The sequence below is a fragment of the Marmota marmota genome, unplaced genomic scaffold, assembly GCF_001458135.2.
Source record: "Marmota marmota marmota unplaced genomic scaffold, marMar, whole genome shotgun sequence".
In the NCBI taxonomy this organism is placed as follows: Eukaryota; Metazoa; Chordata; class Mammalia; order Rodentia; family Sciuridae; genus Marmota; species Marmota marmota.
The window spans coordinates 24,079,012-24,096,487 of record NW_026000016.1 but is presented as its reverse complement, the minus strand read 5'-3'; the positions used below and the strand labels follow the sequence as shown (position 1 = coordinate 24,096,487).

Sequence of the window (17,476 nt, the reverse complement as noted above, 5' to 3'; positions counted from 1 at the left end):
TACCAGGGATTGAATTCAGGGGTGCTTAATCATTGAGCTACACGCAATTATTTTTATTTTTATTTTGAGACAGGGTCTCACTAAGTTGCTTGGGGCCTCTCTAAATTACCGAGACTGGCTTTGAATTTACAATCCTCCTGCCTCAGACTACCGAGATGCTAGGATTATAGGCATGCGCCACCATGCCTGGCTACTCAGATCTTTATACTCTGCAAACTTCTAACTCATCCACTATGTATCTTTCCTTCATCAGACAATATCACTCTTTTAACTCAGAGGAAACACCCTCAGTTTTCCAGTACAATATTGATAAACCTACGTATTTCATATCCTTCCTTCTTCCCTTTTGTAAGGCCAATAGAATGTACAAGCACTGAATCCCCAAGCCTCCCATCTGCTCCTTCCAATCAACATTTCAATATACTCAAGTTTTTAATACTCTAAAAAGAAATTCCTCTTTATACATCCCATTGTCTACAAGGAATTGTTTTTCCTAGGAACTGGAATTGAATGTTGATAGAGCAAATATCAAACAGACATCCACCGATAAACAAAAGGCTTCTTACAAGCTCCTTATTTCTCTCACTGTGTTGTAAGCACCTTGAAAGCAAGGACTTAAAACTCTTTATATACGCACAATACTTGCCAAGGTAGTATACAGACTTACTATACCTTTATACATGTTTACTGAATAAATATGAGCAACTTAAATATTAAATATTATTTTGCCTCAGATATAATAAACATGTTAGTAAACAAAGCCAAGTGGCTGATTAATTGTTTAAACAGTGTATGTGTGTACAAGAGGGTGGCCGAATGCAATTAGCATATGTAGATATAACAGCTTAAGAAGAAAGTGCCAAAAAAATCCTTGGCGAACAAGTACTGGGAAGAAGTGGAGGATGGCAGGGCCCCCTCCAAGCCTTTCTCCTACCCACAGTGCTTTCTGATCACTTCTTCCATCCTTCCCCTTCTTCACTGTTCCTATGACCATTTTCTTTCACTATTTACCACTTTTTCCTAAAAGAGCCTAGTAACACGTACACCAATTTTTAGTGTCATTAACTTAAGGCAAAGCCATTATAAATGTGACACTTCAGAACATTTCTTCACTAGACTCCAAATGTACTTCTTGAGATATTTTTGTTTATTGATGGACATTTATCTATTTGCTCTGTGGACATTCCACCCCAACTAGTGGGAAAGGCTGACCCTGCAGCAAACACAGACAACATTCAACTCTCTGGCTGCCATTTCATTTTTTTGTCATGGGACCATGGTCTAAGTCAGGTTACTATTAAGGGTTAAAGCACTATACTCAATGTGAACTAGATGGCACTGCTCTATTCCATAGCTCAAGACACTGTCCCTAAGCTGGTCAGCAAAAGACACAAGCCATCGTTAACAAGACTAGACAAATGAATATGAATATGTAAATTCATCATTACTACTGAAAAACAACCTGAAACAATATCCTACTGATTAATCAGTAAGTTGTATTCTTAACCATAATTTGATGTGGGATTTTTTTTTCTTTTTTCTTTTCTTTTGTGGTGCTGGGGATTGAACCCAGGGCCTTGTGCATGTAAGGCAAGCACTTTACCAACTTAGCTATAACCTCAACCCGAGATTTTTTTCTTAACAAATCAATTTCACTGACAGAGAGAGAGAGAGATAAGGCTACATAGTATTTCTCACCCCTTACTTTCAAAGAATTTAATATGTAGATGACATAGTGGCATACAAACATCATTCTATAAGAATATACCTTTCTCTGGATGCTTCATCAGGGATACCTAAGCATATTTCTCGGTCGAACCTTCCTGCACGTCTCAAAGCAGGGTCTAACGAATCTGGTCGATTAGTAGCTCCAATAACCAGGACTTGAGCTGTAGCAGCCACGTTATTCAAATCTAATAAGAACCAGACACAAAATAGTGGTGACAAAGACATCTATCACATTACACAAATCATTTAATGGTTAGAGATGAAGTATTACACACTTAAATGTGTAATATGTCTCATAGAGACAGACATTATTACCCTATATACATGTATGATTACATTACTGGAATGACTCTGCATCATGTACAGCCAGAGGAATGAGAAATTGTGCTCTATTTGTGTACAATATGTCAAAATGCATTCTACTGTCATGTATAATAATTAAAAAACTTTTTTAAATTAAAAAAAAGTTTAGAGATAAAAAATGTCTTATATCTAAAAAGTATCTTAGCAATTCATAATGTATTCAGAAATATTAAGTGTATAATTAAGAATACAGGCTGTAAGCCAAGTTTTATGAAATATAATTATTGGTAGTATAAATGAAACACCACAGTAAAACAAAAAAGATATTGTGAATTCCAACTGAGGAATAAGGGAGGGTTTGTGAAAGAGGTAATATTTCAGGAAACACCAAAGGTGAATATGATGTTAAATTTAAAAGCAGAGATAGATGCTAATTAAATTCTATGGAGAAGAAAAAGCTTGAGTGACAACACAGAGTTGGAAATTGCATGGTACATTTAGGCAAGGTCATCAATCTAACCACAGGGAGTCTGGGGAGGACAGCAACATGGATTTCCGGGGATGAACAGAATGTAGGCCTTAAAGTTTATCATTCCTAAGTTTATTTCTCTTAATTGAACCAGGATTGAACAGCAAGGAGTCAGGTTATTCTCCCTCACAAGAAATAAGAAGGTAGTAAGATACTAATTAAATCATGAGTTTATGCAGTATATTCTTTAGCTAGCAGAAAAGTAATGAAGGACTTTTCTCAGAACACAAACCTCAAAAACACAGCAGAAAAATTTTAGATATATATAAAATAGAATAATAAGCAACTTGCAACCTAGAATGGCAAGGAACACAAAACATGTACTACTTCAAATTTTCTTGTGTACACAAAACATGTGCTGTTTCAAAGTAGGCAGACTCTACTTTCAAAAGCTCTAGTTGATTCTTATGTAATGCTAGTGGAAATAAAAATTGCAAAGTCTTATGGAATGTAATGTGCATGAAAAACTAAAAATATATAATTTTCAATTACCAATTCTACTTCTAGTATTTATCATGGAAATCTACATGTGCACCAAAAAGACTCTTTTAATGATATTCTCCCTAACTTACTGCAAAAAATTGAAAACAAACATTCATTAATGTGGGAATGTTTAAGTACAATATAGTAAATCTATCTTAAGAATATCATGGCATCAGTTAAAAAAAGATTAAAATGGGAACATTTCTTAAGATGAACTGTTAAGGAACAAATGGTAAGTTGAAGAATGTCTATGGTGCAATCTCAGAATTATAAAAAGCAAAATATGCTAGCATATATATGTAAACACATTAAAAATAATGATAATATATACTTTAAGTTAAATTAACGCTATAATCTTTTGTGATAAAGATTTCTTAATTTACACTATGAGATTTATGGTTTAAATATTTTATCTTTGTGTATGACTTAAACTATTTTAAGAAATTTATTATCTTAAAATGAATTCATTATTTCAAACTGACCATCCATGCAGGTTAGGAGCTGGGCTACAATTCTTCGTTCCATATCTTTTGAAGCAACTTCTCTTTTGGGAGTAATAGCATCAATTTCATCGATGAAAACAATACAGGGTGCATTTGACTAGAAATAAAAATATCACAAAAAGATGACTATGAATACATTTCCTATATTGATGCATAGTTAAATACATACATCTTTTCTTTCTTTTTTGAAGTACTGGGGATTGAATTCAGAGGCATTCTACCACTAAGCTATATTCCCAAGGCTTATTTGTTTTGTAGTACTAGGGATTAAACTCAGGGGTGCTCTACCACTGAGTTACATTCCAGTTCTTTTTTGTTTGTTTTTTAATTTAGAGACAGGGTTTCACTAGACTAGGCTAGCCTAAAACTTGTGATCCTTCTACTTTAGCCCCCAAATAGGCAGGATTATAGGCATGAATCTATACATAATTTTTAAAATCTTAAGAGTTCAAGGACCATTCACCAAATGAATAATCACCCCTCAAGAAGGCAGTTCACAGTGTTATTTCTGACTTATCTATCTGAAGATAACCACATATTTAAAAGAGGACAATAAATGACTACAGATCTGGTAGCACATTTATAGTCTTCATCAATTCATGTTTTGTGCTAAATTTACTGAAATTCTTTTATAAATCAGACGTGTGCTATGCTATGAAACATAAACAGTAAGTCTAAAAGGTTTAAATTAGAAAACCCAACTTTATTAAGTGTTTTATGTTTCTACCAATATAAAAATGTCCAAGCTTTTCTTTCAAATCTGCTATAAGAGGAAGTTGAGAAGCAGCAGAGCCAGGTGGCACATGCCTGAAATCCCAGCTATTTGGGAGGCTAAAGTAGTAGAAGAATCAAATTCAAGGCCAACTTAGGTAACTTAGTGAGACCCTGTCTCTAAATTAAGGAGTAAAAAAAAAAAAAAAAAAAAAAAGGCTGGGGATGCAGCTCAGTGGTAAAGTGCCCCCAGGTTGAATCCCCAGTACCACCAAAATCTAAAATCAAACAAACATACAAAACACCCAGATAGGGTTCAGACTGAATAAGTTAGGAAATAAGCTAGTTACCGAATGTCAAATTCATTAAGGCCTAAGTTAGAATGTTTGTAGAATTGCAGGTAACAGGGGAATGGGGAATTATTGTTTATCAGATACAGCGTTTCAGTTTGGAAAGAAGAAAAAGTTCTGGAGGTAGATACTAGTGACGATTTACACAAAAATGTAAATGTACTTCATGCTACTGAATTGTACACTTAAGAACGGCTAAAATGATAAATTTTATTATGTATATCTTAACACAAAAAAGGAGACATAAACATTAGTTAAAATGAAAAATTTAAATAAAAATATCTAGATGTTCAATCTAAATCATTCTCAATTATTTAATCCTGAAGGGTAACATTGACTATGCTCAATCAGACTGTCAGTCTGGCTAAAACATCTCAAAACCACATGATAGAATCATTCCTAGCTGGCTCTCTTCCCCAATCCTTGTCATGACAATGTCTGCAAAACATCATCTAAGACAACTGGAAACGTTACCCAGTTACAAAAGAGTAAAGTTACAGAGAGCAAAATTCTCAGAAAATAAACACATACGTATTTGCCAGTGACCTAGAAAATTGGGAGAAAAGGAAGAATATGAGAAGGTCATGAGAATTAGCCTTTAAAGCAGCATATAGTTTTCTGCAAAGAACCACCTGATGTGATTTGAATCTGTTCTCTAAACCACATACTTTATTGTACTCACTTTCACTACGAAAGAGGAGACCAGGGAAAGGTGGTATGTATAGTGTTACACCATACATTCTCTGAACATATACTGTCAGACATCATACTGGTTCAATACTGGTTTACAAAGAAACTTTTAACACAACAATCTACATGCAATTTACTACTGTCCTTTGGCTCTACATGCCAAATCAAAAACTGAATCAGGCAGGTTTTGGAAAGCAGGTGACATCTGAAAGAATTAGCTGTGCAGACTGCCTTTCTATTCTTTCTTTGCATCTTCCTTGTGCTGCCCATACCTTTTTCATTGTCAGTTAACAAACCAAGCAAACAGTCTCTGCATTCTTGCCATTTTAAAATACTTTTCTCAATGACTATTGAAATACAATTTTTCTTCTAATTTCACATCAGCATCTAGTAGTTGTATTGGTCATGTTCAGCCATCATATACTTTGAATATAAATAAAGACATAAAATTAAACCTTTCATCACTTTTTAGTTTTAGCTACAGTGACTTATGTTTGCTCCAGTGTACATAATAGATGTCTAATATTTACAGGGCTCTTGTGTATGTGCACAAAGCATTACATTAAAGGTTTTAAAAGAATTTTCAAGTGGACAGTGGTGGCTTATATCTATAATCCCTGTGACTCAGGAGGCTGGAGCAGGAGGATCACAAGTTCAAAGCCAGCCTCAGCAATTTAGCAAAGTTATGAGCAATTTAGAAAGACCCTGTCTCAAAATAAAAAGGGCTGGGGATGTGGTAAAACACTCCTGGGCTCAATCTTTAGTACCAAAAAAAAGAGGGAGTGGCAAAGAAGAATTCTCTCATTTAATACTCTCAACAACTCCATGAAATTAAGGTATTATTATTACCCTATTTTACTAGTAAATAAATAGATGGTAGAGTGGTTACATCTCTAGTTCAATATCACATATAATAGCTAATAGCACAGGACTTGAAGTCATCTTCCTCACTGAAAGAACAGACATATAACTACTATCCCATCTGAAAATAAAGCTTTAATAGGATGTAAATATCATCATCCAAATTTTAACAACACAAATTACACTTCGGAAAAATCAAATCTGAAATTTCTCTCTCTGGTAAAAGAATTTTCTTTTCAGAGCTTTCATATACAAATAGAGAGGAGTTTATCCTGCCATGTTTATGGCTGCTTTTATAATATAGTAATTCTAAATATAACAATTTTCATATTTCTTAGTAATTGTTTGGTATAACCAAAGTTGGGAAAAGAATGTTAATGAAAATATCATAAGGATAATATATTTTCAATATATGACTACTGGGTATGAAAGCCCAAAACTTCCCATCAATTATCTTTATTTAATTTCAGATGAAATAGATTTTTTATCCAATAGTCTATATCATTAAATCCATTTCAAATATTTAGCCAACATGCATAACAAATTTCTAAGCTTATAAAATAAGAGCCAGTGAATGAGTAACAAGTACCAGCATCAGAAAAGCAGGATCTTTAAATATAAGTTTATAAGATCTGACAATGATGTTAGTCATTAGCTGACTCACCACAGCTTGCTCAAATAAATCTCTGAGCTTCTGCTCGGACTCCCCAGAAACTCCCGACACAATCTCTGGAGCAGCTACTTTCAAAATTGGCAGGTCAAGTTCCTGTGCACAAACACATAAAAGAATAACCAAAGGCAAAGGGCTAGAGATGTGGTTCAGTGGTCAAGTGCCCCTGAGTTCAATCCCTGATACCAAAAAAACAGAATAACCAAATATTCACATTGTAACCTCCCAACTTTTTCCTCATGTTCTCTACTTCATCAAAATCACATTTTCAAAATGACCATTTTCCTGAGGAACTTCATCTTTGTGTGTGAGCCTTATAAAAACACTATTGAAAAATCTATGGATTTATGCAAGCACATTAAGCAGATATTTTCTACTTGTTTTCACTTTACAGATGTCAGTATAAAACTCTTTTCTCTCTTGAATCTCAAGCCCTCCACCTTAGGGCTGAATCAAAACAATTGTATCTATCATTTACCTACTGGACAGGAAATAGCAAGAGCTGTAACACAGTTGCTTTCCATATATTCAGCTAGCATTCCTCTACTTGCTAACCCAGAGAACCACTTACTACTAGTCAGAAGAGGCAGACTTTTTAAGAAACAGAAGAAAAACTATTGTTGTTCCATCAATATGATTGACAACAAATCTGGCTAACTTGTACTCTTTCTTCTGGCTATGAAAATTTCACTTCTTCAACAATATATTCTTTGACTCCAGTTATAACTTAGGTATCCCAATGGTCTACACAACATTCTGCACTTCTTTCTACCACTTTATAGAATTGTTACTATGTACAACATTTATTCATCTGAATAACTTTAATGTCTCTCTCATATTAAAACTAGATTTGTGATACTTATCACTATATAACAAAGTCTGCCATGCAGGAATTATACAAAAGAAATATTCAACAAAAATGAGGCAAACAATCAAGTTCCCCTTTAAAAATGATTTTGTTTCACAAAGTATAAATTTGTTAATGATTAGTATGCTATTCTATTAACTGAAGTTACCTGGATATTTTGCATTTTACTACCCAATATAGTTTCTGAAATGTCTGACAGGACTAAAATAAGATTGCTAACTTTTATTTTGCAAAGCAAGTGTCTTTCATGACCATCAGAAAGAATATTTTAATACTACAAATCATATAAGAACATGACTCAATGGAAATTTTGAATTAAATGTACCTCTATTAAAAAAAATCAATACTATGCTTAGCTGGTTTGTTTTGTTTTGTTTTGTTTTTGTTATTGGAGATTGAACTCAGAGGCACGCAAACACTGAACCACATCCTCAGCCCTATTTTTTTTTAATATTGATTTTTTTAGTTGTTGATAGACCTTTATTTATTTATATGTGGTGCTGAGAATCAAACCCAGTGCCTCACACATGTCAGGCAAGTACACTATGGCTAAGCCACAGATCCAGACTGGGCCCTATTTTTGTACATTCTATTTAGAAACAGGGTCTCACTGAGGTGCTTAGTGCCTCATCATTGCTGGGGCTGGCTTTGAACTCTGGATCCTCCTGCCTCAGCCTCCTGAGCCACTGGGATTACAGGCATGTATCACCGTACCTGGCTATTTTACTGTTCTTAAGAACTATCTAGTTAAAGTGAAGGAGAAATAACTAAAGCCTAAATTACATATTTAAAAAAGGGGTTTATTTGCTTCCGACCCAACTTTTATCACATATACAATAAATGTATTCACCTGTCTTACATTTTAGTTTTAGTTGTAGATGGACACAATACCTTTATTTGTGTTATTATTTGGGTTCAATACCCAGTACCACCAAAAAAAAGTGGGGGGTATCATTTTTCATTGATCATATTCTCCTTCAAAGAGATACCAGGCCTGGCTGAAGTTGATCAAAGAGGAAAAAACAAATAATAACAAAAACAGCAAAAGCAAACGAGTGTCAGAAACCTCACCCCAGCAATTGCATGTGCAAGCAATGTCTTCCCACAGCCTGGTGGTCCATGAAGAAGAACTCCACGTGGGGGCACAACACCCAAGTGCTGGTACACTTCTGGATGACGCATGTGAATGAGCATCTTGCAGACCTCCTAGCAGGGAAAAAGAACAAAAGATGTCTTCTTTTGCCCAAGACAGAAAGAATCAAAGTACAATGAAATGTCATAGTCTTAAGACCAGCAAAATACAGTAGATAAGAGAACAAGTTTTAGGTCTTTACATTTGAATCCTGGCTCTGATACATACTGCATGACTTCAGCAATGGCCTCTTGGGCCACTATTTCCTAAGCTTTAAAAATACCTACCTCTAAGATATAACAAAAAGAAATTAGCATAGTAACTGGAAAAGAGAAGACACTAAAACAGTAAACCTAATTATTAGTACTATTAAAGAATATTATTTATAAAACATGACTCTTATGTACAATCTAATTTTAAAAGGTGAGAAGATAAAGGATAGTATGCTTCTTTTCTCTCTCAATACCCTAAAAGGTGTAAGCCATGTCTGCCATTCTTACCTTCCCAATCTCCTTTTCTATTCCCAGTTCATATCAGAAACAAAGAGGTAGGCTTTGTTTGTACAAGTGATTAGTAATATACCCACTTGAGGTAAAATTCTGAATTTGACCTAACTTTTAATGTAGTATCATTGCCTCCAACATCTTCAAACTTCACACTGGATATCTGCAGTTCTAGCGCCCTGGCTTTGGCTGGTAAACAAAAAGAGAGGAGATGAAAAGATTAATGATTGTATATAAACTAATAATTAAAGGTCAATTAGACAAATATTTTCCCATAAGTGTTTCTGCACACAGAAGGTCTCCTAAGCAAAACAGCTTGGGGAGAAGAGTGATGACTCTCTCAAAGCAAACATAACTTCTGCTACCCACAGGATATGCATTTTACCTTTCTTTTGCAGGACAGCTTCTATTTCTCCATCCACTTCCTGAAGATCTTCCTTCTTTCTTTTGTTTCCTTTGCCTTTTAGCCTACCCTTCCTTTTATTATCACTCTCCAGAAAAGAAGACTCTTTTGAATCCTAGAGAGAAAATAAATTTAAATATGCCATACTTTCAATCACAATGCATATTGAGAAGGGATTTAAGGCTAGTGGTAGCTTGGTGGTACAACACTTGCCTAGCATGAGCAGGGCTCTGTGTTTGATTCCCAGGACCACAAAAAAGTCCATTCCTGCCTTCATGATGTAGTATTTTTCTGTTAATGATTCCCAATCTCACTGCTTAAGGATGCTATCTGCTGGTGATGGCCTTCTTTCCCATAACCTTACAGATAGGTTTAAATCCTAACATTGGAAAACCTTCTTTCCATATTCTTTTAATTACATTTAATCTCTTCCTTACACTCCCAGAATATGGTGTTTGTAACTATATTACAGGCTACCATAATCAGTTTTGTATTTGAGTGATTAATTTGTCTATGACTTGTTCCTGAATTGTGAGCTCCTTGTTTTGACACTAAAATCATCTTTTATTCTCACTGAGTCTCCTTATAGTTGTAAGCCATGTTTGCCATTCTTACCTTCCCCAAAAATTCCATTCCTGCCTTCATGATGTAGCACTGATTCATCCATGAATGAATAAAGTGAAGACATTTGGAAAAGGCACATTAATAAGTCAAAGTGAAATGTTTTCCCCAAATCAGTGGCTGTGTGTTTGGAAACCAATTAATGCAACACAGTCCAAGAGAAATATAAAGCAAGCCACATACATAATTTTGTATAATTTAGTAGCCACATTAAAAACGGAGCTAGGTGGGGCAGTGCATGCCTGTAATCCCAGTGACTCACAAGGCTGAGGCAAGACAACTGATTGCAAGTTTGAAGCCATCCCCGGCAACTTAGTGAGACCCTGTCTCAAAATTATATAAAGGAAAATAGAACTATGTCAAATTCACTTAATAATCTTTTTTTTTTTTTTTTTTTGGTCATTTTGGAACTGGGGGTCNTTTTTTTTTTTTTTTTTTTTTTGGTGCTAAGGATGGAACCCAAGGCCTTGTACATAAAGCACTGGCTCTATCACTGAGCTATACCCCCAGACAATAATCTATTTTATTTAACTCAGTATATACCAAACAATCTCATTTCAACACAGACTTAACATAAAAAATTATTAATGAGATGTTTTACATTCTGTTTTATAGTAAGCAACAAAATATAATGTGTACTTTTATGGCACATCTCAACTTTTGACACTAAATTTTCAAAGGAAACACTTGATTTGTACTTTATAAAATTTACCCCTAAAATAGATTGAAATACCTACATTGTTTCAAAAATATTTAGAGACTTCCCAAAAACCAAATTAACTATAATTTTAACTTTAAATTTACATTTAAATTAAAAATTCACTTCCTCATTTGCACTAGTCATGCCTCAAGGGCTCAATAGCCACATGTGGCTACTAGTACTACTTATACACCCAGTCACTATATCATGGGATAGTTACTTTAAACCCTCTCTCATTCTACTATGCATTAAAATAATCATTAAGAAAGGAAGAAAGGGAGCTGGGGTTGTAGCTCAGTGGTAGAGCACCTGCATCACATGAGTGAGACACTGGATTCAATCCTCAGAACCACATAAAAAATAAATAAAAAAGAAAGGAAGAAGGGTACCCAATGTGTTCATTTTGTGATAATTATGCATTTTTTAAGTTTCATTTCAAAACTTTTTAAAAAGATATCTGCCTACCAGATGCAGTGGCACATGCTTCTAATCCCAGCCACTGAAAAGGTTAAGGCAGCAGGATCTCAAGTTCAAGACCAGCCTGGGCAACTTAGCATGACCCTGCCTCAAAATAAAAAATAAAAAGGGCTAGACATGTAGTTCAGTGGTAGAATGCCTATGGATTAAGACAGAAATAAAAATGAACAAACAAAAAAACCAAAAACAAAATAAAGGCACTTGCCTAGTCTACATATTTTCACATACATCTATTTATTAGGATTTAAGGTGTTATCCTGAACTGAACTGAACATAAACCACATTGCTCTTTCAGCAGTAATCATCCCTTCTTCCTAAATTTATCACCTGTGCAACATATAACCAAAGCACTTATTTTTAAACTCTCACTAGTAAATGTATGTTGGGAAGTTCATTTGGCACTATTAATTCAATAAACTGAATGGCTATCATATGATAGACATAATTTAGCCAGGGACACAGTACTAAATAAAACAAAGTCCTTGCTCTCCAGGAACTTACATTCTAGTGAAGGAAAACAAAAGGGTGAGTTTAAAAAAATAAAAATCACACAAGCTAAAATGACTTTGACTTTAGGTAGTTAGTAAGTAAGTAAGTAAATAAAATAAGGAAACAGTACCTAACAATGAGCTATCTCCTGTGTGAAAAAAGACCTCTCTACAAAGATTACATGAGAGGGGCTGGGGATGTGGCTCAAGCGGTAATGCGCTCGCCTGGCATGCGTGCGGCCCGGGTTCGATCCTCAGCACCACATACAAACAAATGTTGTGTCCGCCGAAAAACTAAAAAATAAATATTAAAATATTAAAATTCTCTCTTAAAAAAAAAAAAAAAGATTACATGAGAAAAGAGATGTGAAGAAGTGATGAAGTGAACCATAGAAATCTGAAAGTTTTTGATAGAAAGTGCAAATGCTAATGCCCAAACAGAAGATGACTTAGTGTGCTCTAGAAACAACAAGAGGCCACTGTTGCCAAAGTAAAGCAGGGAAGTGAGGGAAGACAATGGTAGAAGATGAGATTAAGAGACAGCAGGACACCCCAATAATACAGAGCTTTATTTTTGGGTTTGAAAGAAGCAACTGAAGGGTTGTAAAAGAAGAGTGGCAATGACCTGACTTAACTCAAAGAAGGTATCTCTGCGTGAAGAATAAACCAAGGGGAACAAGAATGGATGGATTTCAGTTGCCTGTGCAATATATAACCAAAGAATTTATTTCAATAATTAAGGCTAGAAAGATGCTCAGGCTAAGAGGGCAATGACAGCAGGAGTGCAAAGTATACTCCGTGCATTACAAAGTTCCTAAGACCCATAAAACACAAGTGTCTCCTTAATAATTCAATGAAAAGACTGAAACATATTCCAACTACATAGGGCTAAAAAGTTCACTATGAAAATACCTGGATATCAGATACTGGCTTCTTATGGTTACTTTTATTATCTGATAGGTCCAAGAAAAAACTGTCTCTTTTTCCATATGGGGTTGTATCAATAAACCATCCTCCCTCAGATTCTCTTGCAGGAGTCTTCAAAGGAATGGAACTTGTTTTAGTTAGTCGTGGTGCTGAAGCAGTAGTTTCTCTTTGCTCCACCTCCAGAGTATTTGAGACAGAATCAGGATTTCCTTTCCGATATAAAGAGAGCAGCGAACTGTTCATGTGATTTGCTGACTGGCAGAAACATGATTTTACCATTATTTACTCAGGTATTCATGAAAAGTTCCATTAACCATACTAATAAGGTTTCTACATTTTGCTTTCACCAACTTCTGACATTTATAGTCAGAACAAATGGGTGTTCACAATAAGATGATTCACAAACAAGCATTTAATATTCAAAAATATGCACACCCACCACCACTCCAAGTTAATGGAGGGCCAGTTCATAATTGATGATTAAATAAAATAAGCATGGTTACTTTTAAAAATATAACAGAACCAAGTATGGAAATGAACAGGTGGTCACTGGGAGTCACTACTATTCCATCAATTCAAAGAAGGATCAAATATAATTGTGTGTCATCATTTCTTGGTTAATATATCCAAAAACTGATTTATCAAGGGAAAAAACAGAAGGCAAATTATGACTAATTTGATGTATTACCTTCATATCTCCTTAGTCAAGCCCATTCACTGGTAAATCCTAGACAGAAAATATATTCTTTGCTCCAATTTTATGATTAATTCTCTTTCTATTTGTTTGCCCTTATTTCTGGCTACTCCCTTCTTTTTCTCTTTATAACTAACTATAAACACAAACACTGGTAGGATTGGTTAATCCATCATCAACAGAATATGTAACACGTATTTTATTATTTATTGATAAAGATGTCCAAAATCTCTTTTTCCACTTTTTTAATCATTTTTTTTCCCTTAAAAAGTCTCATAATTTTAAGGAAAAAGAATCACAGTGAGCCTGTTAAATGTCTGGCTTACCTGTGGATCTGGGTAATCTTCCACAATTGAATCATCTTCAGAATAGCTTTCAGTATACCTCAGCAAAAAGAGGGAAAATGTTTTAAATGCTTTTCTCCTAAAAAATTACTACCCAAAGCAAGTTAAATATACTATGATAACATATTATGGTGGTAAAGAGTTCAAGTTTTTGGGCTGGGTTGCGGCTCAGTGGTAGAGCACTTGCCTAGCATGCATGAGACACTGGGTTCAATCCTCAGCATCACATTAAAAAAAAAAAAAGGCGGGGCTGGGATGTGGCTCAAGCGGTAACGCATTCGCCTGGCATGCGCGGGGCGCTGGGTTCGATCCTCAGCACCACATAAAAATAAAATAAAGTTGTTGTGTCTGCCGAAAACTGAAAAATAAATATTAAAGAAAAAAACAACCTAAAAAAACAAAATAAAGGTATTGTGTCCATCTACAATTTAAAAAGAAATTTAAAAAAAGAGTTCAAGTTTTAAAATCAGAGAAACTGGGATACAAAAATCTAGAATAACCAGTTAGTAGACTATATGTACTAATGTCTCTAAGGATCAGATTATCTATAAAATAATAAATAACATCCATCTCAAAGTTCTTAGTACATAGTAAAGGCTAAATAAATTGCAGTTATCTTTATTCCAGCAACAAATAAAAGTGAAATACAAATTCCCATCAGACCCAAGGGCCTCTTTTTAAGAATCTCAAACTCAGCAAGCTAATTAAGCACTTCGAATAACAAATTCACAATTCAAGCCATGTAACCAATTGCAACTTTGTGTTTGTTCAGAAGGGAAGTCATGAAGAAATTTTTCATACAATATATCAAACTAGTTTAGCTCCTAATAACTACAAACTGAGAATATAGTCTCAGTTCATTATAACTGAAAATTGATATCTAATAGTTTCTGCTTCTATTTAATGGTTTCTCTTTTTAAAAATATTTTTAGTTGTAGATGGACATAATACCTTTATTTTATTCATTTATTTTAATGTGGTGCTGAGGATCGAACCCAGTGCCTCACATATGCTAGGCAAGCGCTCTACCATTGAGCTACAACCCCAGAATGGTTGGTTTCTTTCTTTCTTCTTTCTTTCTTTCTTTCCTTTCTTTCTTTCTCTCTCTCTCTCTCTCTCTCTCTCTCTCTCTCTCTCTTTCTTTTAATTTTTTTTTTAGTTGTAGTTGGACACAATACCTCTATTTTGTTTATTTTTATGTGGTGCTGAGGATGGAATCCAGGCCCTGCACGTGGGAGGCAAGTGCTCTATTGCTGAGCCACAACCCCAGCCTCCTCAGCATGGTTTCTCTAGATGCTATTTAAATTAACAAAAAGACTATTCCTACTGGGCATGGTGGCCACATCTGTAATTCCAGTGACTATGAAGGCTGAAATGTGAGGATCTCAAGTTTAAAGCCAAGCTCAGTAACTCAGGAAGACCCTCAGCAACTTAGTGAGACCCTAATAAAAACAAAAAGGACTGGGGATGTAGTCCAGTGGTAAAGCGCCCCTGGATTCAGTCCCTAGTACCAAAGGAGTTCAGAGCCAGCCTCAGCAACTTGGCAAGGCCCTAATCAACTCAATGAAATCCTGTCCTTAAATAAATACAAAAAAGGGCTGGGAATGTGGCTCAGTGGTTGAGTGCATCTGGGTTCAATTCCTGGTACCAAAAAAATAAGGCTGAGTGGTAAAGTGTTTGCCTAGCATGCACAAGGTTGTAGGTAGTATTTCCAGCACCAAGAAAAGAGAGAGAGTAAGAATAAACTGCAAAGCATTATACCAATAAATTCTACACTTCAGATGAAAGGACAAATTTATTTAAAAACACAACTCACAGGGTATGGTAGTGCCTGCCATTATCCCAGCTACTTGGGAGGTTGAGATGAGAGGACTGCAAGTGTTAGGTTAGCCTCAGCAATTTAGTGAGACCCCGTCTCACAATAAAAAATAAAAAGGCCTGGGGATATAGCTCAGTGGTAGAACATTTCTGGGTTCAATTCCCAATACCACTCAAAAAAAAAAAAAATCACCAAAATTGACATTTAAGAAGAAAAAGGGGGCTGGGGTTGTGGCTCAGCAGTAGAGCACTCAGAAAGCACATGCGAGGCACTGGGTTTGATCCTTAGCACCACATAAAAATAAATAAATAAAATAAAGGTATTGTGTCCAACCACAACTAAGAAAAAAATTTTTTTAATGTAAATTTTTTAAAATTTATATGACAGCAGAATGCATTACAATTCTTATTACATATATAGAGCACAATTTTTCATATCTCTGGTTGTATACATAGTATACTCACACCAATTCGTGTCTTCATACCTGTACTTTGGGTAATAATGTCCATCACATTCCACCATCATTTCTAATCCCCCACCACCTCCCTTTCCCTCCAACCTCTCTGCCCCATCTAGAGTTGTCTCCCATGCTCCCCCTCCCCATCCCACTATGAATCAGCCTCCTTATATCAGAAAAAACATTCAGCATTTGGTTTTTGGGGATTGGCTAACTTCACTTAGCATTATCTTCTCTAACTCCATCCATTTACCTGCAAATGCCATGATTTTATTCTCTTTTATTGCTGAGTAATATTCCATTGTGTGTGTGTGTGTGTGTGTGTGTGTGTGTGTATATATATATACACCACATTTTAATCCATCATCTATTGAAGGACATTTAGGTTGGTCCCACAGTTTAGCTATTGTGAATTGTGCTGCTATAAACACTGATGTGGCTGTGTCCCTGTAGTATGTTGTTTTTAAGTCCTTTGGGAATAGACCGAGGAGGGGGATAGTTGGGTCAAATGGTGGTTCCATTCCCAATTTTCCAAGAAAATTCCATAATGCTTTCCATATTGGCTGTACCAATTTGCAGTCCCACCATCAGTGTATGAGTGTACCTTTTTCCGCACATCCTCACCAACACTTATTGTTGTTTGTATGCATAATAGCTGCCATTCTGACTAGAGTGAGTGATTAGAGTGGTTTTGATCTGCATTTCTCTAATTATTAGTGGTGATGAAAAAAGTCACCAAAATTGACATTTAAGAGGAAAAGGGGTCTGGGGTTGTGGCTCAGCAATAGGGCATTCACCTAGCACGTGCGAGGCACTGGGTTTGATCCTTAACACCACATAAAAATAAATAAGTAAAATAAAGGTATTGTGTCCAAACACAACAAAGAAAAAAAAAATTTAATAAAAAAAAGAAGAAAAAGATTTGAGAAACCATATCTATTAAAATTTATAACAATTCTTCATAAAAGGAAAACTCTAAGCCTAGATGAATTCTAACATTCAAGAAAATAATTTTCATAGTTCTTTTTCATAAAACCGAGAACAACAGAACAGTTTCCAATTAATATCATGACAGACAGGAAACAAATCAGTGGCTGCTTGGAAACAGGAATGGAAGGAAAAGTGAATTATAAATGAGGAGCCAGAAAACTTTTGAAGTTGATGGGCAATTTTGGCATCTTGCTTATGGTGATGGTTTAGTGAGACAAACATATG

The 17,476-nt window shown here is 35.2% G+C and overlaps 1 protein-coding gene across 8 annotated transcripts in view; it reads right to left on the bottom strand.

The window, feature by feature from the left end:
* The window catches only part of Nvl (nuclear VCP like), a 122,866-nt gene that overhangs the window by 88,484 nt on the left and 16,906 nt on the right, over positions 1–17,476 (bottom strand). For 6 of the 8 annotated variants that reach the window (XR_007349767.1, XR_007349766.1, XR_007349765.1 and 3 more), the window contains exons 5-12: positions 13,968–14,025; positions 12,933–13,202; positions 9,717–9,849; positions 9,444–9,520; positions 8,768–8,902; positions 6,823–6,924; positions 3,526–3,643; positions 1,769–1,913 (exon numbers count right to left, since the gene is read on the bottom strand). Coding sequence is in view for 3 of the 8 variants with exons in the window: in XM_015483600.2 (XP_015339086.1) it covers positions 1,769–1,913; positions 3,526–3,643; positions 6,823–6,924; positions 8,768–8,902; positions 9,444–9,520; positions 9,717–9,849; positions 12,933–13,202; positions 13,968–14,025 (1,038 nt within the window). In the remaining 5 variants the exon portion in view is untranslated. The remainder of the gene's footprint in view (positions 1–1,768; positions 1,914–3,525; positions 3,644–6,822; positions 6,925–8,767; positions 8,903–9,443; positions 9,521–9,716; positions 9,850–12,932; positions 13,203–13,967; positions 14,026–17,476) is intronic. The other 2 variants (XM_048809311.1, XM_015483601.2) reach the window with 2 other exon arrangements.